The sequence below is a fragment of the Zonotrichia leucophrys genome, chromosome 2, assembly GCF_028769735.1.
Source record: "Zonotrichia leucophrys gambelii isolate GWCS_2022_RI chromosome 2, RI_Zleu_2.0, whole genome shotgun sequence".
Classification (NCBI taxonomy): Eukaryota; Metazoa; Chordata; class Aves; order Passeriformes; family Passerellidae; genus Zonotrichia; species Zonotrichia leucophrys.
In genome coordinates, this window is record NC_088171.1 from 43,759,612 (window position 1) to 43,784,795 (window position 25,184).

Below are 25,184 nucleotides of genomic sequence, written 5' to 3' on the forward strand. Positions count from 1 at the left end.
ATCAGGTTGCTATGGGAGGACTCAGTGTCAGTGATCTCAGCAGAACTTCTCATGTTGCAATACAACTTGGGACACTTTGTCTGCTCCTGTTAATGCATGTGACAGGCACCATTGCCTCTGTCCTCCAAACTACCCAAATATGATGTTCAAGTGCAGGAAAAAATGCAAACAAAGAACTGCTCAATTCATGGAACTGTGCAGCCACACCTCTGCCTTCATTTTCATTTCATGAGAGAAGGAGTTTCCTCAGAGAGGAGCGATAGAAAAGTTCTGTCACATTGTAGGGCTCACTGTGCAGCTTTGCAAAGGATAAACAGTTGACTGTAGGTCAGGAGATGTTGCTATTCAGAAGTACTGAAAACTGGTATTTTGAGGTAATCATTAATTGTGCCAAAGGAATTTGGCCTGCCTAAGTCTACTTTATGGGACATTGATATCCAGCACTTCTCCTGGCCTGCTAGTAGCAGAGTAAATGCACTTTCAGAGGTGTTTCAGAGTCCTAAGGGTTTAGTATCTTGCATATTAGCTCTACTACAAAATAAATGAAATTATGATCATAATTAGTTTTAAGAAGAAATCCTGTATACCTTCTTCCCTAGCTCTCCTCAGACCCCAAAACATGAAGAGAAAGGATGGCTGGTGCTTTCCTTATAGGTGAAGGATTTCCCTCAGTAGTTAATGTATAGATTTAAAAGACTATTGATGGTAAAGACAGAAACAAATAGTACAAAATCTGAGTCAACTCCCACACCTTGTTTTCTGGATTTTCCATGAGCTTCCACCTCCCCAAGGGGATAGTGACAAAGCTTTATCTTTGGGATGCAATGCTTTCACTGTATTGATGCACAATTATTTTCCACAAACCTCGGTCCCCGTAGTTCAATTAGCAATGGTCCATTCTTGTCTAGCTGGAATTGATAAATTGGGTTATTTTTGTAGGTGTCTCTGAAGTTTCCACACCCTCCAGCACTGTGACCTTTCCACTGTCCATTAACCTGAAAGAAGTCAAAAGTACAGGAAACAGATCCTGAGCATTTTTATTGCTTATATATACACACAAACAAGACTAGAGGGTCCTCTCACTTTGGAAGTTACTGACTTCAGTGACCTCTCCCAATTTTCAAAGTGAAGTGCAAGATGGAGTTAGGCATTCACAAAGTCTCGTGCAGCTCCCCCTGCCCCTCAAAGCCTTACATTCCCTCCCTGTACTGTATTTTTCCAGCTTACAATAAACAAGCACTGAGTGACTGTTTCTGACTGTGACAAACTGCAGCTAACAGAGGACCCACATTCCCATCTATCCCATGCCTACTAGACTACACAGGTTATCCTTTTTTGTCCTCAGACACTCCCCTGTTGGATTAAATGAGAAACAGCAGCAATACAGGCAGTACAACACCAATAGTGTTGTAACTTTGCTTTTAAAGATCTCTGCCTCCAGCCCTGTCCATCACCTCTGTGCGCTCTGAGAACCAGCACTGCAATGACAAGATAACCACAAGGACAGATTCTGCAAGGATAATGACACTCAAGGGGAAAAATGCTGCTCAGACTTTGAGAAGCAGCCCATCTGTTTCCAAGTTCCTCTTGCTAGTCATCAAACTGAAAGGTTAGACTCGTAAGGCATGCCAGGCATTCCCACAGATTTATAGCTGAGATCCATCTCTCCTGTGACCTCTCCTGTCTCTGTCAAACCAGCAAAGGGGCAGCATTTTCCCTTTTGATTTAATTTCTCACTCAGTGCCCAAACCCCTCTAACCTGGTAAGTAGAGAAGCAAGGGGAATTTCTCCTCCTACCATGCTCCTACCCAGGAACCTCAAACTGCTGTGTGCTGCTGAGCTTTCTAGCCCTTTCCCACTTCTGCTGCATTTTATTCCAGGCATCACATCAGGGCTTGGTGAGCTCCAGAGGTGACCACTTGACTCCAGTATAGGACATCTAACAGAACTTGTTTTTACTGCTAAACTGTCATTTAGTTCTCTGCTTGCTTTTGAGTGTGATGACTGCTAAGCAATCACCAAACAGGCATTAAATACAGGTAACTAACTTTTTGTATTCAATCCTAAAGACAGAACTGGCATTGGATAGATAGAACATACTTTTTTTTTTTTTTGAATACTAGACAGACATGTTCAAATAGTCAACAGGAGTTTTCTACATACTTAATTCTCTTTTCAAACGTATTACAACATAAAATGGATGTCCCTCCTCAAGCAGGCTTTTCACCTTGAATATTTTTGACCTCTTAAAACACTTCCTCAAAGTAAGCCCAGTTTTTAATAGCTCTATAGGACAGTGGTTTCTGGAAGAACCAAACAAACCATCTTGCTGTTCCCAGGAATTTCTCTGTTCAGTCACCATTCTCTAGAACAGGTTTCAAGGGACTGTTCCAGAAATACCAGCTGGTATGGAACATTGTCTGAACTCGAGAGCCAAGCTGCAAGCCAGCAATGTCCCCCTGAGCACACAGAGTAATGCAGTCCTGCTTCAGGCACAAGTGTCCTAGCAAAGGGACTGTTCCAAACTCCCTTGTTTCTCTCTTCCTGAACAAGTGACTGTTTGCACACAAGACTTCTGACTGCAGTAGGATTCCCCAGGGAATGAATGGTAGCTACAGAGGTAAAGCTGCTGGTTTATTCTTTCCTGAGGATAAAACTGCTAAAACATGAAAATACATGCAAGTTACTTTATCCTGTGAGCTCTTGGCTATATTTATACTTCAGCTGAAGGTGTAACTGCAGCTCATGTTGACAGCTGAAATATGAACAGCAACTGGCCCCAAAACTGCCTGAGCTTCTGACCTGGTTTCAGTCAAGTTTTTCACTCTCCCCCCTGTTCCTATACTCTCATGAAGTGTACAATGGATATACTTTCTCAGGAAATGTACAATGGATACACTTCCTTGATCCTGTCTGGCAACAGGAGTGCTTATTCCAATTGTTACAGACTCTTGAGGTATCTTTGAAAAATTTAGGAACAGGTAATGTGTTGAGATATTGCCATCCTAGGTTTGTTTCTTATGCTCTTGCTACTGGTGCCTTTGGTTTGGCATTACTGATTTTGTCCCATCATGCCAAGAGTTTTTCCAAGAAAATCATGCAATTCTCCGAAGGGGAAATGAGCAACACTTCTGGGGAATTTTCACTCTGCACCATTACTAGCACAAACTGATTTCTGCAGAGTGATGACTTATTAGGGTATGGGTTGTTGTTCCAAAGGCCAGTCTGTTCTACAAAGGCTTTGCAGCATGTCTGCAATGGCACAGATGCAACAACACACTCTGTGCTGGAGGTGGGGCAGTAGTATCAAAATACATTTTAAAACCTTCTACATCTCAAATATGGAAAAGCCAAACCAGTGATGCATAAAAGAAAATGTTTCTTTACCCGTTTGGAAATGGTGTAGGGTGTAGGAATCTTGGAAAAGGTGAACTTGCACAAGGAATACACCTGTATTGTAAAAAGAAGCAGCAGGTTACACATTTAATTTGCATCTTTCAAACAAAATCATGACAAAATTAAAAGAAAACAGAAGTGCCCACACAACATTTTTAGATACTTGTTCGCTTCATGCCTGTATTACCAACCACATGACCCTGTGTCAAACTCAAAATTCAGAATAGTGCTGGGACTAAGACTTAGTTCTACTTAAAAACCCTGCCCCCTACCCCCCCAAAAAAAACCCCAAACAAACAAACAAAACCCAACAAAAAAACCCAACCAACAAAAAAAGCGAAATGAAAACAATATGCATTTTAGTCTTTTTTCAGTGAAAAAAATCCTAGCATTGATCATTATATGACTCAGCAGTTAACAGAAAAACCCAAATCCTAAGTCAAGACCTGGAGAAGTCAAAAACTTTTAAATCCTAACCAGGATCTAAAATAGGTTTATTTTGGATACATAGAAAGCCCATGATCTGCCTGTACATAGATACTTTTTTACTCTAGAAAGTAATAGTATTTTTCAGCTGACTTTGTTACTAAAATTTTGTTACTACAAATGGAGAACATTATCAAACACATCATCCAGTGGTTCTGCTCCATCACTCACAGCTTCCCTCCCCAAGACAGGAATATTAATTAACAGAAATACCCTTTTTATCAAATTCAAAAACAAAGGACAGTTTACAGTTTAACTGCTTACATTCATTATGAAACAACAGCACATACCCTGATGGTGTAGTGGATGGTGTTTTGTTTCTCATACTGGGACACCACTAAGGTGAATGTATGGGAACCTGGAGAGGTCAGCTTTATCTTGGTCAGATAATGAGGACTGTTGATCCGAATACCATCAATATAAGGAGGAGGATCAGCTGAAAAAGGAAAGGATGAACATTTTTTCCTGACCAAAAAACCCCCCAGCTTGGCAAACTTCTCAGGTTACAATGAACAGACCTGAGTGCTCTGAAGAGATGAGAGCCTCAAGGTTTACATATAGAAAGGACAGTCTTAACATCAGCTACTGTTTTCAGGAGGGGTACATCACACATGACAAGACACAAATTCCATGCTTGAAAGCACAGCTTAAATCCCAAGACATGCAAGGACCGCTTATCCATCTCCCACCAATGCCACTACTCAAAGAAAACTGCTGTAATTATGTTGAAATTTCAAGAGAAAGATAATGAATGTTTAGGCACTCTTTGAAAATCTCTGAAGTGTCTGCTCTTTCTCCATTGGCTGGACAGTTCCAGAATGCCAGCTGCCAGAACTTGGGCCACCTTGTAAACAATACTCCAAAACATGTTAATTCCTTTAACTAAATCACACACACTTTCTGTCCCTCTCTCTTCAAATCCCTGTGATCATTACACAGATGTAGCTGCATCCCAATACCAATGCACATGTGGTACTTAGAAAGATGCCAAATGTTTGCTTTTATAATTAGACAGTGTAATTTGTTATTTGGCCTCTAATTGGTTCTTTCCAGACTTCTTTTAATTTCAGTGAAGCAGGACCAAGTCTAGCCAATTACTTCAATAGGCCCAGGATCAGGTCCTTTTATTTTCTTCCACAAAGCAACATGGGAGAGAGGAAAGGATTAATATAAAACAATAAGAAGCTTAGGAATGGGAAATCTCGGCCTTGCTGCCAAAGGATTAAGCTGCTTTGTTCTCATCTCACTTTAACAGATGGTTAAAAATACTAGTGCAGCTTGACCAATCTATTTCCATGGAAAAAGGTTTTAAACAAGTTTGAGCTCGTGAGATCAGAAGTTTTTAAGAGTTTGTGTAGCAAGACAAAACATACAAATTGTTCAGTTTTTGGTACTGGTCTTGCTAGGCTGTCTCCTTCAAGCACAAGTGAACAGTTCCCTCTACTATACATTTGTGTTTGGGTTTGCTCACTTAAGGACGTTTTCAGTGAGACACATATGTAAAATAAGCACTGCTCCAACTACCAGGAACACCAGAAGCAACTTGGGCATTTACTTCTCCTCACAGAGGAGCTCTTGCAAAACCAGATGATGTCAGGTGTAAAGAGATCTTTCCACAGAAAGACTTGGGTTCTCAGGGAAGCTTGGATTCTGGAGGAACTGGTCAGCAGAGTTCACTGAACAAGATCAGATGCAAACAATGCAATGCTCTTTAGCCACTCCAATAGAAAAAGTGCCATAAATTCCACTCTTTGGTGAAAAAAGCTTTAAAATCTACTGAGGGAGTTGTTGCATGAGCAGCTGCCTGAATGCAAACCTGGTTCTAAAGAGGTTCCTATCTGTAAAAGCAACTGGCCAAACCCCACTTGTTTTAGGATGCACCTTCACTGAATAATTCCAAGGAATATTTCTAGCAATCTTTAACTTAACAGCAACCTCTAACTCAACTTCTAGCAATCTTTAACTTAAAGAATAAATAAAAATATGATCTTACTAGCTCTACCTTAATGTTTCAGTCTATCCATTCAACCTGGGCATTACCTTTATACCCTGTGTCTCAGATCTGCCATCTCTCCTGAAATAAAGCATACTTGGCTACTTCACAGCTACAGCAAACCACTTCTCCTCAAGGTGACAAGAATCTGACATATGATGACCAAGAGTGACATTTTGATAAAATTTGAACATTTTTAACATTCCATACCTGATACTTGGAAATATGTTGAAGTGTTCACCTACATTTCATAAGCTTGCTTAGGTATTGTACTAAGCCAAGTTCATGGGACAATTAACCCTGATTATTTTCATTCTGTGGAAGCTGTAAGACCTTTAAATAATTTCACAAATATAGGAAATAATTATGCTACCAGAGAAACTAACACACAACATCTGTTCCCTCTACACATTAACTACTGGCACTGAAAAATAACCAGAAAAAATAAAGAAAATGTTGCATCAAAATAAATGTCAGCAGGACTATGTAGACCTCTTGAGAATGCTTACAGCATGTTTAGAATAGCCTATTCCTTCAGTGTAGGCTTTAAGTACACTGAAGGAATACTGAAGGAAGGATCAAACAGAAGGAAGGATCAAACAGAGCAAAACAATGATTTCAGAAGACTGACCTCTTAATGAGGCATCTAGTTTTAAAGAAAAAAGGGCCTTTCCTCTCCACAAAATTCTGTAACCTTCATTTTATTTATAAATCAGCTTCTGGACAATTAAGGCACACTAACCTGGATAGTAAACTTTTTTGCCATCAGTCTTGTACACAACCATTGTAATGAATTCCCGATTGTGTGCAAAGTCATCCTATTAAAAAAAAAACACAAAAAAACACAAATCAGAATTGTGATATTCTGTGAAACATCATGAATGCTTAATCAGAGTCAAGAACACCTTCTACCATTCCTTTTGATCAGCACACAATATGATGTGATATTTGTATTTATTGGGATGCCCAACAGAATTCTTTTTAAAATGCCTGAAGTAAACAAACATCCACTAATAGAACTTATTCAGGCCCCAGGATTCAAAGTTACTTCAGAAGCTTTACAGTGGAATAGAATCACTGAGCTCAAATTTTACTCTGTTTCAATTGGAGGTACATGTACCTGCTGAATTAAAACATTCCACATGTACACAGGCATACACACCTGAACACAGGCAGTAATTAACTGCCTATGAAGTACTAAGAGAAATAATAAGAGAAAGCCATACAGAAAGCTGTACAGAAGCTGTGGCAGAGCTTGCAGTGCAGAGCCAGCACCTTGTCAGTGATGTGCCTGCTGAGCAGGACCCAGACAGCAGCACCACCCTGTGGGCACTGCACCTCCAGCTTGTACTGAGGGTTGTTGGCCAGGCTGTAGGCGTCCTTCACCGGGCCCTGCTTTGCATCCCACGTGCTGAAAGTGACACAGACACATTATTAGACCAGTAGGAAACTAATTTGTGCTCTGAAACGAGCTCCAAATCCTACACATAATGCAGAGTGTGATATTATCAGTAACAAATTACCAAAGCCCAGTTTTCTACTGGAATCTATGGCAGTGGTTACATAACACAGTCCCATCAGAAGCATTATCTTAGAACCTTGTTTATAAATGAGTTCATCACAATACATGTATGATAATAAAAAATGTTAAATACAAACAGCCTAACTGGTGACTGTAACCACACAAAACACAGAAAAAGCTGAACCATTCAAGCAGCCTGGGCTACACAACCATAGCCATGACTGCACACATCAGTATTAAATGAAAAACACCTACACTTTTGTAACTGTAGAAATCAATCAATCTATCTATCTATCTACCTATCTATCTATCTATCTATCTATCCATCCATCCATCCATCCATCCATCCATCTCTCTATCTATCTATCTGCTATGGTTGGTTTCAAAAGCTGGCGAACTTTTTTTCCTCCTTTTTATTTTTTTCCTGGTGTAATTTTATTTTAAAATGTGCCCTGTTTCATGCTTGTAAGGGTGCTCTGCAGGAAGTGTTAAAGATCTTTGAGGTGCCCTACTGCAGAATCTGCCTGCTGCCTCGTGAAGTGTCTAGCCAAGAAAAATACAGTGAGAAAAAACAAAAAGTGCTGATGACTGAACACAAAGTGTGGCACACTGGAAGCAGAAGTGTATACAGCTATTCCTAAGTCTCCTTGTCCCTCTCACACTTGTAAAACTGAACAGCATGTGTGGAAAGCTGCATTAAAAAAAAGTTTCAAATTATCACCATTGTTACTTTCCATTTTATGGCAACTGCCACTGTGCTGAGGCTTTTCCCTACACAGAGGGAAGACAATCACTGATAATGTAAGGACAGACAGACCACTAGGTGAGCTCTGACACAGCAGACACTTATCTTGCTGCATCACCACAGTGTATTTTAGAAATAATTGGAGTGCAAAGATGGAAGGAGCCTTTATAAACAAGCTCAGCAGTCACACTGTGGATGAAGGAGCTTGTGCAGAGCTAACACAGGCAGGGACAGTGTGGAAGCAGTGGCAAAGTGCAGTCTAGTGGAGTGGAAAAGTATAGAAACACCTGCTTTCCAAAATGGAGACATATATATACACACATCCTCAAACTGGGAGACAAACCCCTGAACGTAAGGGGTATTTGGTAAGAGACAGGTATCACACTCAGAAAACAAATCAGCAGGCAAGGAAGATTATTTATGATAACTACAACTGCTCAAATCCAGAACTGGTTAAACTACCCTGATGTCAGTGAACACACCCTGTAAAGACAACACTTGCAAGTGGCCAGAAAAATGATTTCCAAATAATAACTAGGTCACTTAGGCACTGTCTGGGCACTGCTTAGAGATAGACTGCACAAAAATCTGATTTTAATTCTGATAGGGAGATGTGGGACTGAGATCAGGATCTGGTTACACAGCTGTAGTTCCACAGAAACATCACAAGGGTCACTGAGCTCCACTGATGTTACAGAACTAGTCAAAAACAAAGCCTGGGCTGAGAAAGGGTAAAGCTAGACTCAAAAGAACAGGGTTGGAATTCAAGCCCCTAGCTGTAACCTGCAAGAATTGAAGGAAGGAAACATCACAACAGAACACTTACTGAGATTTTGAAACAAAAATTTTATCTTTTGGACCAACCTGTGAATACATGTAGATTCTTTGAAAAGACTTGGGTTCCAACTCAAATAAATAACATCATAGTACTGGCACAGGTCTTCCCAGGAAATCCAGAAAATGCCTGAAAAGGAAATGCTGTTATTATTTTCTAACCAGATACCTTGATTTTACTTGTTTCTCAAAAGTCTATTTCTGAGCAAATGGTACAGCTTATGTAAGTCAACATTTCTGCAAAATGTAGTAGTAATGTCTGCACTGCCTAAATGGCAAAATTTAAACTTGCCCCCCAAACCAAGTTAAAGCAAGAAAAAACAAATTAGTCTCTGCTTATTATCAGGGACTTTCTGAAGCTGTCAGAATGCTTTTCCATTCTCAAGCACTAAGCAGAAGGTATGAGAAAATCTGCTATTTTGAAAGAGACATCATTAGGTGATTCTGACCTGATTTCCTCTTTCCTAGGTTTCTAAAAATAAAAAAATAAAACACACAGTCAAACAGGTTCCTGCAATTCAACAACCTACTTAGCAGTCATCCAGCACAATCAAGTACTCGACCAACATGTGAGTATTTTCAAATGTATTTCTAAGGTACTTCACCCAACACCTACATCACTTGTTTTTGCACCCTAAATTTGCTTCATCTTTGCAACATCCTCATGCATTTATTCTAGTTCTCCATAGCTCCCTTAATTGCAACTCCAGCCAACAACAATGCCTTCAAGCCAACAAATTCCTAGTGGAATGAACTTTTAAAATGGTAGCAGCCTTATAAATCATGTCTCTGACATAGGCAGTTGCAGATCTTGCAGCACTAAAAACCAGTAATAAAACTACACAAAAACAAGAAGGCCAAAGTGTAAATCCAATTAGAATAAATAACTCCATTAGAATTACTAAGGTAATTTCATATAAAATTTCCTACAAATTACTTACTAAATGAATTGGTAAATAAATAATAAGCTATTATCTCATAACTGTCACAAATCCAGGACTGCTATTTTTATGTTTGAATCACAAGTTTTCATCAGGCATTTGCACAAGCCTTATCAATAAATGCTCTAATCTAATGAGTTTGGGGGCATAGTGTTGTAAAACAGTGGCACTGAACAAAGGGGCTCCCTCAGAGATTTGCAGGCAGCAACTAGGACACAGTAAAAAGCAGAAACATCTTTCTGAAAGTAAAATGCAGCTGATGCACAAGAAAGATTGACTGAAATACTGATTAGAGTAAGCATGTTGATACATATTTGAAAACATTGGAAAGGAAAATACCCCACAGAAAGTCCATTCACATATTAAAAGGCAGCATTACACAGCTTATTGTCAGAATGTTCTCTTTGCACTGAACTCCCACATACTGACACAGCACACTTAACCAAGGAGGTACTTTCTTGTCAATGAATTTGAGATACATATTTAACAGTCTAGATTACTTAAACCCCAGACAAACCTGAAATGACAGATTTAAATACACAAATACTCCCTAAACTTTTGGACTGTTTAGTTTCTAGTATTTGTTTTAATCTCCTTGTGCTTAAGCACTCCCTTCCTGCAGGGATTCACCACAAAGATCTGTACTATTTGAAAAGATTATGACTTTTAAAACCTTATTACCATTGTCTATTTTCTGAGCTGTTCTGGGATCAAAGTTCAAGTATTTTTGAAGGTCTGGGGTCCAGTTTCGTGTGTCATTTTCACTGTATCGTCCCTTCCAACGTAAGTGGCTCCAGGGATTTTTTAGCTGAAGAAATCGAAGTCCCTAATAAAGACACAAAGTAAAATTGTCAATTCAGCTTGTCATGGTAATTTTTACATATCGAAAGTGCTTTTTTATGGATCACGAAAACACAGAATCATTACATTTTCTGAAATTTCCCAGTAGAGTCCAAATCCAAGACAAAATACAATGTATTAGCCATTAGAGCAAAAAAAAACCAAAAAACAGTAGCTACCCATCTAGGGTAAACCTAGCAGCACATGTAGGTTTCAAACAGGAGTTTGAAAACATCTCCAGCTTCATTTGATACCTTATATTCTCTTATATCCAAGACTGCATATGCATGGGTTGGAACTAAACCCCACTTTTCTCCTTCCTCTTCAGACATCACCCCTGTTGCTGTTGTGATAAGGACATCTCCCTTGTGAAATCTGTTCAAAAAGAGGTGGAAAAATACCTTAAATAGCTAAATTAAATCCCACAAGTTGCAATCTAACATTTGCCAGACACCACAATAGCATGTTTGTACACTGCCCATTAGCATGACCCTGTTTTATAAAAACTGGGATATAGGGGTTTTTGTCAACAGAAATCACTCCTGAAAAAAATTTGAGAAAGTGGAACTATTTTTCTTCCACAATTAAGTATACAGTTTAAATTAAAAATTATTTTTTAAATATAATTTCATATTTTCATAAACAAAATTCAGCATTTATCAACCTGAAGCTCAGCTTGTGTCACTTTTAAGATACTCTTCACAAATCCACAGCTGAGCACAAATGTGTTTTCATCACCACTCAGTCAATGACTGCATATAGCAAATTATTAAGTCTGTCATACCCCCAGGATTCTGAAAAAGAAGTTCATGCTTCTATACTTTTGTAGGTGTTTATACTCAAGTTTAGTGTTCTGAATAGCAATTGTTAATTCTGGAAGAATTACTGTTGTGAAAACACAACGTTTCCAGCCTATGCTAAAAATCCAAGTTCATACTCAGTGTCCCTGGACAGATTACAGGATCACTGGACTACAGGATCAACACATTTCCAGGTGAACAACAGCAATATTCCAATGGCTAGATCCCATCCTAACTTTAGTCATACCTTCAAATTACAACACCAAAACATCTGAAAAATTGCTGACAGCTCTGAGAGCTCCTAAGCAACTGAAAAAATTCTGCAGAAAGACTCTTTTATTGTGGATGCAGTTGTTTCAGTCAACAGAAACTGCATAAAATACATAAGACACTGGCTGCACAAAACCATTTGGAAAGAAATCAGAGTACTTGGTATACCTGGCATTTTTAATTTACAGCTGTATCTTTCACCATAAGCAAAATAAAATAATAATTTACTTTGTACCCTTAACACCATCACATACAACTGCTATGGTAGGTCTGAAAACCAGTATAGCAGTTTTGATAGACTTTTGCTGCTCCTCCAGGAGATTTACTGATGGGGCATAACCTTGTGATACAATTAGAAACCCTGGATTATATCTGCTTGCCAAGGCAGCAGATACAATATAGTTCTGGGGAACTGTGTGGAAACACAGAACACATATCCTCCTTCTTTTTAAACACTTAACTGGTATATATTATATTAGTACCAGTTATAATATAACTGGTATATTGGTTCCAAACTGCTCTTCTCTGACTTTATATTCTGTTTTCTTTATCAATGAAAGGGTTATTTTTTTTAATTCATACATATAGAAGAAGAATTCCAACACAAAATTCCCCAGTATTTTAATCTTCTATTTTAACAAAGCCACCAATACCTCATTTTTCTTCTCCTGAAAGCACATGGAGGTTTTATAAAGCACAATTTGCTGTTGAAGCATCTGTGGTGACTCTACTGCTCTTACAGTGGTAACACAACTACTACACAGCAAGAATTTTAATTACTTAGGAAAGAACAAATGTCTACCTCTGATAAAGCATTCTGAAAGTGCTGTCTTTATTGAAGGCTTGATTGTCAGAGTGCATTGCAATTCTTTCAGGTATCCAACCTGTCAGTGCATGGAGATCAATATTCTGAAATGCAAGTATTCAAAAGGAAATCAGAACAGATAATCCATATATAAACATACAACGTCTGTACACAACTTATAAAACACCTTGAAAGAAATCAAGTACACATAAGTTACAATACAGCTCTACACATAAAAGGGTCAAGATCAAGACTAACAAACAAAAAACTCTTTGATTAGACAAGGACAACATTTCCAAGTATCTTAAAAAAAAAAGCTGGAAAATGAACCGATGAAATAAACTGGAATTCCAGAGCAATTGAAGCATATCAGAATCATCAGTCATGCTCAACTGTGTGATGTGTTCTATTTATTTCATTGATTTACAGACTTTCAAAGCATATCTCAGAAGCACTATTTGGTACCTTCCTATTATATATGCATTTTAAATAATTTATGTTTTATTTCTAAAGCTCAGAGTTTGGGTTTTTTATTCTTTTTGGTAAAGCTGACGCTGATATGTATTTCCATAAAAAGATGCTTTAATCTCCCAACTCCTTGAAATATTGCTTAATTCTTATTCTTTTGCTTTGTACTCTTCAAAGCAAAAGCAGAGACTGTAAATGCTTGAAGTGTCAATAACCACCACTGGGGGCTGGGAACTTGAGGAATTACAAATACAACCCAGCCTGATTGTAAGTAACCCTGATTACAGAAGGAAGCTGGAATACAGTGGAAAGTGGAGAGGGCAGGAAGGGTGGAGTTTAAATGCCACCAGTCAAGCTGTTTTTCCAGACAGCAAGTTAGAGGATGACAATGGGAATTAAACATCATTACTCTCACCAGCTTTTATCCTTCAAAACAAATATTTTTAAGGGTCCTGACACTTAAAAATATGTGCTACATTTACCCCTTACACAAAGCCACATTTGTCTCCATAACAATTTTTCAAGAAGTGATGATTACTAAGTATTTCCACCAAGAATGTGATTGTCAAGACACCAATTAGCACCATGAGAAAATAATCTTTAAAATTTTAGTAGTATGAAGTTAAAATCACAAAGGCTTCCGAAGTAATAAATTATGTGGGCTACTCATTTCAGCAAACCATTCCTCCCTAAAGAATAACTTGCATGTCACTTGTATGATGTATGTTGACTGTTTCTTTAGTAACCACATTATAGAAACCCAATGCATATTTATGGAGATGAGTGGAACAATCTGATATAAAAACTTGCACAGATCAAAGCACTTGCTCCCTCTATAAAGACCTTCTAAATATCTAGACTGCTCCTTTCCTAGCTGACTCCATTACCTAATGAGGAAGAACTGCCCTATTTATTGAAAGAGAAACCAAAATCAGCAGTCTTGATATGGGCAAAGATAATTTGACTTCACCCAACAGGTTCATCTAGATTCTATATAAACACTTCCTATCCACAAGCATCAATACTGAAATCTGAGAACTAAGATTAATTCTGACCATCAAGATATCTTGCTCATTCTATTTTGATGGAATAATTCCATAAGTACAGCTAAAAATAATTGTGAAAGAAACAGAAAAAAAATTAAGAAAATGTCATACCAAAAACTTGTCTCCCTAAGCTGTTCACTTTGATTTCACTAGAATGAAATTATTTTACCCATTATTATTTAAGTGGATTTTTTTCCTCTTAGAAATAATCTCATACTTACAGAATTTGATCCAGGAAAATCATATCCTCCCATGACCTTCATGTAAGCTTTTTCTATTAGTGACACCCATAATTCATTCTTATTATTGGAATAAGAGCAGAGAAGTTCCCCACTATGATCAACAGGTAGCTGGTCATCTATGATTACCTGTGTGAAAGGAATGAAGTATTATGAATACAGTATTTTGAAAGTAATCAGAAAATCAAACAAAATCCTCATTAATACAAAGCTTTTCAGACACAGCTAGACCTGACCATTATTCTCACATTTGGACACCTCTATTTACCTTGCAGTGGTTTGCCAAAGTCAAAAAGAAATTCCACTGCCAGCTCTTGATTGCACAGGTCTAACTGGGTGACATGTGAGTGGCTCCCTTGATTTATGGTGACAGTACACTCTTATAAAGTGTGCAACAGCTACTGCAAAAGGCACTTGCAGAAAGGTTCCATGCAATTTCAAGCATAAAAAGTAAAGAAAAGCCTAACAATATTCCTCATCTAATTAGGAATCAGAGCATGGATGATGCTTGGTAGCCAGCAGAGAAATAAATATTTATTTATCTTTAAGGAAACAAATTGTGTCATATCACTTTCATAGCCTCTAGTTCCAGATTTAAGTTTCTTCTCTCTGAAAAGGAAGAACACCTCAAAGCAGCAGCTCTGACAGCATTAACATTTCTTCTTTAAATTAGGTACTATATATTCATCATCACTACAGATTCTGACTGCATATTTGCAGTAATCTGAAACACTTTCTGTGAATAGATGTTTCACTTTCCTGTTGGCACTGGTCCATGACAAATACAGGCTACCAACACAGCCCATTCTCTGGTCAAATCCTATCTGTGCAGGAATGAATAGACCTTTTCATAGGAGAGCAAATGGCCATTCATCCTAACAAAAGGCAGCCCTTAGGAGATATTTTGAAAGAATATTAAGAGTAAGGCAGATACAAAAATGGTACTTCCCTGGAACATTCAGATTCCAGAATTTTGCAGCTCAAGGACTTCCTAACCCAGAGGTTATATTTTAACAATTAAGATCTTTGAGGAGTTTCCCCTATTTCCCCACCCTGTGAATATGACCACTCAACTTCTGAAATCTCATAAGCATTCATCAGTCACTATGACCTGTGCTACAGTTAAGTATGATGTGAAGAAATACATTATTTTATGTTCTTATTTATTGCACTGCCAAGAAAATGAAGTTGTTTGTGAGTTTGCAAAGTTTTATCTTCAGGCATTTCCTCTTCTTACCAAAAATCTGTAGCTGAGCAAGGCCTTGCTTGAATTATCAGTCAAGTTATTCCTCTATGGTCATTTTATATCTACACTCTTCCTGATAACTCTCTCTATAATTTTTAATTGTTTCTAAGGTGGAGTGGAAGAGTGCACACCTAATTCATAAATAGGGGATATATGGCTTTGTTCCTACTTGGTTTTCACAATTCTGTTAAGTAATATAAGGCATTTTTTTACATTAATTTAACGTAAGGCTGTTTCTATTAATGTCTATAGAAGTACAGAAGTACAGACAGAAGAAGTATGTGGCTGCATACTTCAAAACCAAAAATGAATCTCAAAAAGGTTTAACAATTAAAAACTACTTTCCAAAAACACATGCCTAAAGTTTTTCCTATGCAAGCACTTCATAGTGAAGGTGATCAAGCCTTTAAACACTTTTTGACTTTTGCAGTAACAGCAGTAAGTTCTCCCAAAAGATTTACCTTTCTAGGAACACCATTGATATGAAGCTTCACCATGTATTTACCACATGGATTATATTCTGGTTCTCCTTTCTTATTCTGAGGGTAAATTATACTGTTAACAGAAAAAAAAAGAAAATGAGGAAATTATGATATAAATGACTTGACTTATAAAGATAAAAGTGGGATTAACACAGTCTATTTATGGAATTTACACTGACCAGAAATATGGCATGTTTAATGAAAAGCAACCCAAATTTAGTAAAAATAATCATGTTTAAATAGGTTTTATTTTTTCAGGCCTTGCTCTTGCTGCATCTTTCTACTTAATATAGTAGCAAAAAGAACATAAGTAACCTAATTGTTTCTCAAACAGAAGCAAGGCAAACAAATTTATCTTATGATTAAACAAGCAGTATTTACAAATCTATAATATAAATACAATATAAAGTATTTGCCTGAATGATAAGTCAAACTTTTGAAGGAGAAGGCAGTGCAGAACTTGCTGCTCTTGAAAAGAATACAGATTCAGTTCCAAAAAGAACAGATTAAAACAAAACAATCCAAAAACATTCACACACTGGTCTGGCAAGAGCATCCCAGCAAAGTCCAGAAAATCCATGGCAAATTTATCATAGGATGCCAATTGAGTGGAGCTGAGATAGTGTTGTTAACATTAATTCACAATGAGTTGTAAAATGGACCACCTGTTGCACAGCAGTGAATAAAATAGAAAAATAAAACCAGAGGGCATTATAAATAAAATTTATATTTAAAAATCCCAAACAAATACAAAATCCTTCCAAACTATTTCTTATTTGTCAAAGCACATCTGAAGTTAGACTCCAGTTCTGTATACATACCCATATTGACAGCAAGTTATATCTTAGACAGGAGTTTTATGAGTTTTAAAAAATTTTGTCATGAACTATGCTTAATTAGTTAAGGAATGTTTGACTGTGATTTTCGCTGGCTTTGATTTAGATCTGTGTTGGCTGAGTGTCAGAAAAAAACCCTGAGAAATTATCTCACAGCACCTGCAGAAAGGAACTCCATGAACCCATACCCCTCAGAGAACTCAATCAACAGTTGAAGAACAAAATTCAATAAAGAATTGTTCAACAGTTATATAACTAGATGAATAAGATGTCATGGAAAAAGGAGCAAGTTAAGGAGTCAAAGGCCTATAGACCCCAGAAAACTTTAATTAATACATTGCAGGTACAGTAAGTGAGCCAGTTCATAGGCTTGTTATGCCCCAGAAAACTTAATCAATGGTAATTGTCTAACCAGGACAGCAAATTTAATAAAGTGCTGCTTGGCTGGATAAAATTTGGGCTATACATTAAACAAAAATAGATGAGATGTTCTGGTAGAAATAAAAGACACAAAACACCTATACCATGATGCAATAAATTGTGCAGAGTTTTGGCAGTATCTATAAAAATCTTGGATATTAGAGCATAAATAAATGTCTGAAAACTGTTGTTTCTTTGAACATGTCTATGGTGAATAAATTCATTATCTGTTCCCAATTTTGATTGATCAAAATATTTATTAGGAATGTTTGTCTAACAGCTCTTTGCTTTTAAACTTAAAACCCTTTGTTTCAATATAAAGTTGGCTTCCAGTTTAGAAGCGCTGAAACCACAAGTCCAGGGGAGATGAAGGTGAAACAAATGCTGGTTTTGACCATGTACAGCTGTCACAAAACATATTGCAAAAGCTGGGAAATGTTAAATCTGAAAAGATCTTGCAGAGCAACAGCTACTTACCTCGTGATCAATTTTTTGTTGTATCTTCTTTCATACGCTGCACTGATAGCTAGCGATGCCACAAAAGAACAATCTGACACTATTGTCTGCAAAGAGAAGAAAGCCAGTGAGGACATTTAGTAATAATTCAGCTACTGAGAGATGAATGCAGTGTGTGGAGGGAAGGAAAACAGTCAGTTAGTAATTCCCTTCAAAAGGGAAGGATTTAAATCCAAAGAAGCAAAGCCACTATTAAAAAGGCAGAAAATGTATGCTTGTTCAACATGAGGCCCCTACAAGCAATTTTTTTCCATTTATTTAACCTCATAAGGGCCAAGGAAAGCACCTCTCATATTTGGGGATTCCTTTTTGAACAACAAGGTCCCCCCTGATAAACCACTAGCAGCCCACATTTTTCCTTAGAAACAATTTACCTGCTTTATGCTGAAACTTGATACAGTGTAGATCATCGTAGGGTTATTTGTTATGTCATCTGGTCTCACCCACTTGGCAAACATTGCTTTCTGTTTGGGGGACAAGGGTAGCTTCCCACACTTATCACTAGATTTAAGAGAGAAAACAAGTAGAAATAAATCAATAGCAGTTTAGAAGAGTTTTTTATGGTATGTGCAGTCTTAAATATGTCAGATAGATGGTGCAAAATATGCACAAAACGAGTACAAAGCTGTAAAACAAGCTTTGAAGTTTGTGATTTTTAAGGGGGAAAAAAGGAAAAATGTTAAAAAAAGATCATAACAGACAAATGTCTTTGTCTATTATGGCTGTGTAATCTTAACTTATTATTATTGCTTATGAATGAAAATCTAGCTGTTATATATCACTCTTACTTGGAATATCTCTTTTACAGAAGAAACAGCTATGACCTGCATTTTACAGGCAACAGAGCTAAGCTCATTAGCATGGAGCAGCATCAGAAAACAGTCTCAAGCTGCCAGCCCAACCCAATAATCCAAAAAGCCAAATATAATATTATCCTTATAGGCTTGAAGACACAAGTGCAAAAGTACTACAGAGCAGGATCAGCTTACAATAAAGTTTTAAGTTCAGAGTGGAAGAAGGAAGTGGTAGCATTTAAATATCTCTGCCTGAATCATGCTTAAAAGCCCATGTAAATGATTTTAAACACTGAAAAATAAAATACAGAAATACTAAATATGGAAGCTTTGAAAATAAAAACAAAACTGAAGTTCAGTAACTGAAGCATACTTACGAAAAAGGCATTGGGAAGGCAAAACGTTCCCTCAGATCAACACTCATGAAAGGTACATATTCAATGCCATTAATCTTTGAAGTCTTCCTGCAAGTCAGAAGAAAAACAACAAAAAAGAAGAGCTACAAACTTAGCAATCATCTTCTGAAGATTAACTTGCAGAAGGTAACAATGAAATAAGTTTTTAAAAACTAGTAATACACAGTGCTTCTGAAAACAAGATCACTACCTCTTGAACATTATATATTTGATAGTTTTCAAAAGTCACAATTTAGGTTAATGGTTTTATAAATTATTTGTAGCTTATTTCACCTTTAATAAAAATCAAATCTAAAAGGATCTGGATGGAATAGAAGGCAGAGTAATATAAAATATTATGCTCCTTTTATTTCCAGTGAAGTAGCAGCTGTACAATCTATAAAAACAACTTTGCACTTTGACTTCTCAGAGTCAGACCTTCCATGAACTCATTTTGGAAAATCTCAGACTTACCTGAGTACTTCAATCTCCTCTGCAGTGTATCTCTGACCTTGAGATTCACTAGCTTGTACTGCTCTGATTGTCTGTGGTTTATCATTTAAAGAAAAATCAGGTCCCAGTGGAAAGAACGTTCTGACTGGCTGATTTGGTTTGGCTGCAGTTGACTTTTCTTTCTGAGATGATTTTGACATAGATTCCTTCAGTGCTTCTGCTCTAAAGCAAATAAAGAATGTATTTTCTTTACAACAGTGACAGAAAAATATAATTACAGTTCAATTATTGATTTTCTTGGTTCATGTTCCACATATGTTAAATGGAATGAGAAAATGCCCCAGTTTACCAACACTACTTTAAAAAAAAAAAAAAATCAAATTGATTTCTGATGTTGGTACTTGTTTATTTTTCTGTTCTTGAATCAATTAAAATACAGCATTTCCAACTCTTACAAGCTACTTTTGACAGAACTCACTAGATTTTTATTGCCTCTAAATTATGCTAATAGGAGAATTTCTGTAAGTGTTCATTACATGGAATCTCAGAACAAGATCACTGAAACACAGAGAAAAAATTGATCTGCATCCTCTCAAACCTTCCAGATTAATTTTGTCTAGCAGGTACAATAGTAGTAAAACCCATGGGCATTCTCACAACCCAGGATTTCAACTGCTTGAACATTGCATATGCAGGAGCCATATTTTGTTACTGCTGCAATAAGCTTCTGTATAGTCACACACATGCCAAATATTGGGATTTTTTTCTGAACACAGACTGAGAAATGCTAAAACCCAGTTTATACTGAAACTTAGCCCAACACAGCCTGGGATTCACCATCATAGAGCTGATTTAAAAAGGTGTACATTGACCTTATACTTGTGTAAATTGTTTCAGAGATCTCACTACACACACCCTATGTAATTAGACTGCTATTTTAAAAAATTGTTTCCCAGTTTCCAAGCTGTCTTCCTTATGGAGGGACACTGACACCTTGACTTCATGCTAGCCTGAATTCAGCATCTTTTATAGAGGCCAATGATGATAGTACTCTGGATTATATCTCTGAAGTACTGCATTTGTTCTAACAAGCACACACACAGTCCTCTCCTAACTTTGCATGTCCCAAGATTCCCAGAGGGTTGGCACAACAGCTGCCACATTCAGCAGTGAAGCAGCTAGCAACTGGCTCCAAGGTGAACTCTGCAGGAGCTTAGTCTACACAGAATCCACACAGACATGTTAGACTGAGAATCCAACTCAGGGGGTGCACTCAGAACTGACAGCAAGTATGTTTACTAACATTAGTACGTTTACCAACATTAGCAGTACTCACCTATCCAGTGCTTGTCGAGCCAGCTGTTTCAGTTTGGACTGGAGTCCTGCTTCTGAGGTTTCAGTAGCCTAAAGTGCAAAATTAAAGAAAAATCTACACATTCAAAAACCACCAACGTGTTTCATTAGCTCAGTTGTCATACTTCTAGATTACAGCAAAGAGTAACTAGTTATTTATCCCAATTCTCTCTTTGAAATGAGCAAATATTTTGCTTTGTTTATTGTTGTTTCTTTTTTTAAACTCAGCATAAAAAGATACTATGTAAGCAAATACCATTTTGCTGTTCTAGTGAAATTTTGATAGAATGGAAGTTATGTCTAAAATTCTTCAGCATAAAAAACAGGCCACCCACAAAGAGAATTTCCAGAAGAATTAACTGTATTCAAATACTATTGGCAGAAAGAAGACATAACAAAATGTTGCAGTATATGCAAGTATGTGAGCTTGGATGCATTTTGATTCTTTTCCCCAAATGTGTTTAAATGATCATAGTAACTTAGGAAAAAGATTTTAAATGTTTACTTTCGTGTTTTCAAATGAACAACATAGTGGTGCAAGAACAACATTTTTAACTAGCAATCAAAAGCATTAAATAACCTAGGACAGAGTGACAAAGATGTGAACAGTGTTAACATCAGTTCCAATTTGGGAGGTCATTTTTGATAGTTTATACTTTTGTCTCCCTTACAGATGAAGCATGGCTTCTGCAGCCAAACAATCTGCAGGAGGCACAACAAGAGGTGTGGCCTCTCCTGCGGCACCCAAAAGCAGGTTTCAGGTTCCAGCTTTGTGCCTTGACCAATTATTCCAGGTCAGGGATGTCAGCTGAGGATACAAAAAGCAATCTACTCTCACCCCAAGGAACGAAACTAGAAACGCCCTCTGTAAGCAACTAATTTAATTTGCAAAGAAATAACACTCTGAGGTTCCTGGTTGGAAAATACTCTAAAAGATTTATGAAGGTAAGTAATGGAGATGGAACACCAACACACTCATCTGAGAATCAGCCACAGAAGAAGAGTAATGGCTGCTCTCTTCAAGGGTAAGAAAGAAACAAATCTCTGCCCCTGAATATACTGAAGAGAAAGATGGGAGTAAAGCTTCAAGATAGCAGAGTCCCTTAAATCTCCTTTCATCCTGCTGTGAAGAAAGTACTTTTGGGTCACCCCAAGGGACAAATCTTACTGTCATGTCAACAAAAGAACATTCTAGTCAAGATTAAAAGAAACTTCAGCAGTATCTTGTACCTAATGAAATACCCAATAAATGCAGCTGTTAATATGAGATATTTTCAGACTAACTTCAGTAATATTTGCATGCACTGACACAACAGAAGGAGGAACATAGCAGAGAAAAAGGAGCATGCTGCTGCAGTAAATGTTATGTAATAGACTGAAAATGTTCTGCTCCAACAGCTCAAGTGGAAAAACTAGAGCAGCTCTACTAACTCTTGATCTGGTTACACTGCACCACCAGGGGTTTTAGCCTAGGTAAAACCTGTTAACATAATTCAGAGGAAAGGATTTACTCAAGCATGTAGCAACAGTAACATAACACCCTCACCAACCCACAAATATATTTACATTATAACATTGAAAAGAAGAGAAAAAGAAAAACAGACTTGGTGGAGTTACATTATGATGGTGAGCTCTTCTTGTAATGAGTTAGTTAAGGCAACTGGACTTAAGGGAGAAAAGCAGTACCTGTAGTTATATTCTTCATTGTTTATGTAATGGCCAATTCATCCTTATTAATTGCAGTGTGAATTGAATTCACTCATAACAGCTTTAGTGTTAAACACTTGAGTAATCAAGTAGTATTTTTAATAGTTTTGGTATCAGTAGACTGTTACATCTTCAGAAAATGTTACACACACAAATTTCCCTTAAATGACTTCCTTTAATGTAGTCAGAAATTAATACAGCTGACACATTGGCAAGTCATCTTCATTTTTAACAGTTTTTAATTTCTGTTTTTGTGGTATTTGCTCCAGGGCAAAAATCAACACCAAAAATATTCCAGAATATTTCTAGCTTTTAGTATAATCCAGTTCAGAAAAAAAATCCACATAAATGACAAGTCTCCATAAATTTGCAGTGTTGTACAGAACATAAAAAAGACTGTAAGAAACACTAAAAAAAAACCCAAAAAAACAAACCAAAAACAGTGAAACAAACAAAAAAAATTTTAAAAGGTAGTTTTTACAAATACAGGTACTCCATTTTCAAGCCAGCCTTTAAGGGTCAGTCATTTGTGAGAGTGGAAGAATTTCTTACCATCACATAATTCCACCAAGTTAACCTGTAGCTTAACATACTGTTTTCAAACAGAGTTCCACTGCTTCTGTGTACAACTCTATAGCTTCTTCTGCATTGCCTTTATCATCTTCATCAAAAGCCTGAGTAACTAGGAAGTGAGCACGCTCCAAGTCCAACTGTTGTTTTGACTTCAGAGGGTCTGTCTTCTGTGACTGAACTAAAGAAAAAACCAGTATTTAGCCTTCTATAGCAGCAGACATGTAAAAACATCCTGAACATGTCACCAAAACACTGGCAGCGCTAATCAGATGGGGAATGTCTATTTCTTGTCTGGTAACAAAATCTTTCTAAACTTTGCTAAAAACATCTATGCAAGGGCAAGGAAACACCATCACAATTCCTGAAGCAGAGGTTAGCTCTCAGGATATTTTGGATTTGAAATAATGTAAGTAAAATCTCTTTCATACTACACGGAGAACAAGGATGTTTAATTATGTAAAATATTGCATCATTTGTGAAAATACATCACCTACAATAATAAACTTCAGTGTCCATCTCACTTAATACCTTTACTAATGACCTTTCTCACATTTGCTCTGCAGATGTGGTTCCTCAGAATATTTAAAAGCAAAGAACACCCACACCTAAGTCCTTAGAAAGTCATGCTCCACTTAATTTATGGTCCATCAGAATTCAAAGCACTGATGTGCTCATTGTATTTGTGATTCTTCACAAAGGACAAGAAACTCAGAATAATAAAAACAGAGCAAACACCATTGATATGTATTTCACAGCAGAAAACAACTTTCCACTCAATTAATTTAAGCAGAGGTTTAATTAGAAAGCTCCTTACCCACCTGCTGAATGGAGAGCTTGAACTCTCTCCAAGTACTCATTTATTTTTTCTTGAATATTTTCCAAGTTGGACCCAGCCATCCCAGCATAAATCAAGGCTTGTGCAGCTTCCTGCAGGGAGAAGAATTGGAGACAAAGTTAATGTTTGCTGCCTAGAAAATTACTTACCATAAACAGAGGGCCTATAGCAGCCGTGAGTTGCATGAAAGCTACCCCTTACATCTGCAAAATACTCAGTGGCTGCAGGGAAATTCTGCTCAAAAGAAAAAGTTTCAAGTTATAAGCTAGATCATGTTTACTTTCTCACATCTGGGACAACCTATAAGACTATAAAAACATTCAGAATTTCTGTAACATCAGATGTTATGCCTGTTTGTATTGTATGAAATTATGAGATTTTAAGTAAAACTCTTCTAGCATGCACTGAAATCAGTTTGGTTTTAAAATTGAGGATTTAAGGTTAGGAGAAAAAAGTAGCTATTCCAGTTATTTGCATTTAATCTGGTAATAATGAAAGTAAACAAATATATAAGATTTTTAAAATCAAATGCCAAGAATTTTTGTTTAGAAAGCATTTTTAAAAATTATTATTACTGAGATAAAGCTATGGAATCTGGAACATCTACAAATGTGAGGCTTCCTAGCTTCTCCAACTTGTTTTTTTAAATGTATATACACAAAATATTGGGTGAAAGTCTGCTTCCAGGAAGGAGCACAGGCCTCTGGCTCAGAAGCACAGTACATTACCCACATTAAGGCTTTTTCCATCCTGCACAAATCTATTGAGAAAAAAACACCTTCAGTTGCATAAGCTGTCTATCCTTTCATTGAATTCATGAAAAACACGTAAGTTTTGGCAGGACTGCAATAAACAGCCAGAGCTGACACAATCTCTAAACCACATGGAGAATCGACATTTGTCACCCCACAGAAATGAGGACAGAAATCTTGTTTTGTCCCCATTATTGACACGGGAAACCCCGCAGTTTTGTGGCAGTTCTTGCCCTCCCAGCAGCAGCAGAGCAGAGGAGGTGGTGGGGTAGCAGGCAGGCTGGGAAGGCAGAAAGCACAAGAGTAACTAGAGAAGAAGGTAGAAAGCACAAGAGTAACTAGAGAAGAAGGCAGAAAGCACAAGAGTACCTGGAGAGCTGCTTCACAGAGATGGTGCTCAGAGAGGCTGCCCTGCACAGGGCAAGCACAGACCCATG

The 25,184-nt window shown here is 37.2% G+C and overlaps 1 protein-coding gene across 3 annotated transcripts in view; it reads right to left on the bottom strand.

Annotated features, from left to right (window-relative positions):
- Positions 1 to 25,184, bottom strand: part of CAPN7 (calpain 7) — a 32,377-nt gene that overhangs the window by 4,076 nt on the left and 3,117 nt on the right. Inside the window, exons 2-19 of one of the 3 annotated variants that reach the window (XM_064704759.1) lie at positions 23,979 to 24,087; positions 23,181 to 23,338; positions 20,864 to 20,931; positions 19,549 to 19,749; positions 19,057 to 19,143; positions 18,260 to 18,386; positions 17,847 to 17,932; positions 16,093 to 16,186; positions 14,368 to 14,514; positions 12,630 to 12,736; positions 11,012 to 11,132; positions 10,599 to 10,743; positions 9,007 to 9,106; positions 7,151 to 7,286; positions 6,618 to 6,693; positions 4,173 to 4,318; positions 3,388 to 3,450; positions 865 to 995 (exon numbers count right to left, since the gene is read on the bottom strand). In XM_064704759.1, the coding sequence (XP_064560829.1) occupies positions 865 to 995; positions 3,388 to 3,450; positions 4,173 to 4,318; positions 6,618 to 6,693; positions 7,151 to 7,286; positions 9,007 to 9,106; positions 10,599 to 10,743; positions 11,012 to 11,132; positions 12,630 to 12,736; positions 14,368 to 14,514; positions 16,093 to 16,186; positions 17,847 to 17,932; positions 18,260 to 18,386; positions 19,057 to 19,143; positions 19,549 to 19,749; positions 20,864 to 20,931; positions 23,181 to 23,338; positions 23,979 to 24,087 (2,102 nt within the window). Of the gene's footprint in view, positions 1 to 864; positions 996 to 3,387; positions 3,451 to 4,172; positions 4,319 to 6,617; positions 6,694 to 7,150; positions 7,287 to 9,006; positions 9,107 to 10,598; positions 10,744 to 11,011; positions 11,133 to 12,629; positions 12,737 to 14,367; positions 14,515 to 16,092; positions 16,187 to 17,846; positions 17,933 to 18,259; positions 18,387 to 19,056; positions 19,144 to 19,548; positions 19,750 to 20,863; positions 20,932 to 23,139; positions 23,339 to 23,978; positions 24,088 to 25,184 lie in introns of those variants that run through there. The other 2 variants (XM_064704760.1, XM_064704761.1) reach the window with 2 other exon arrangements.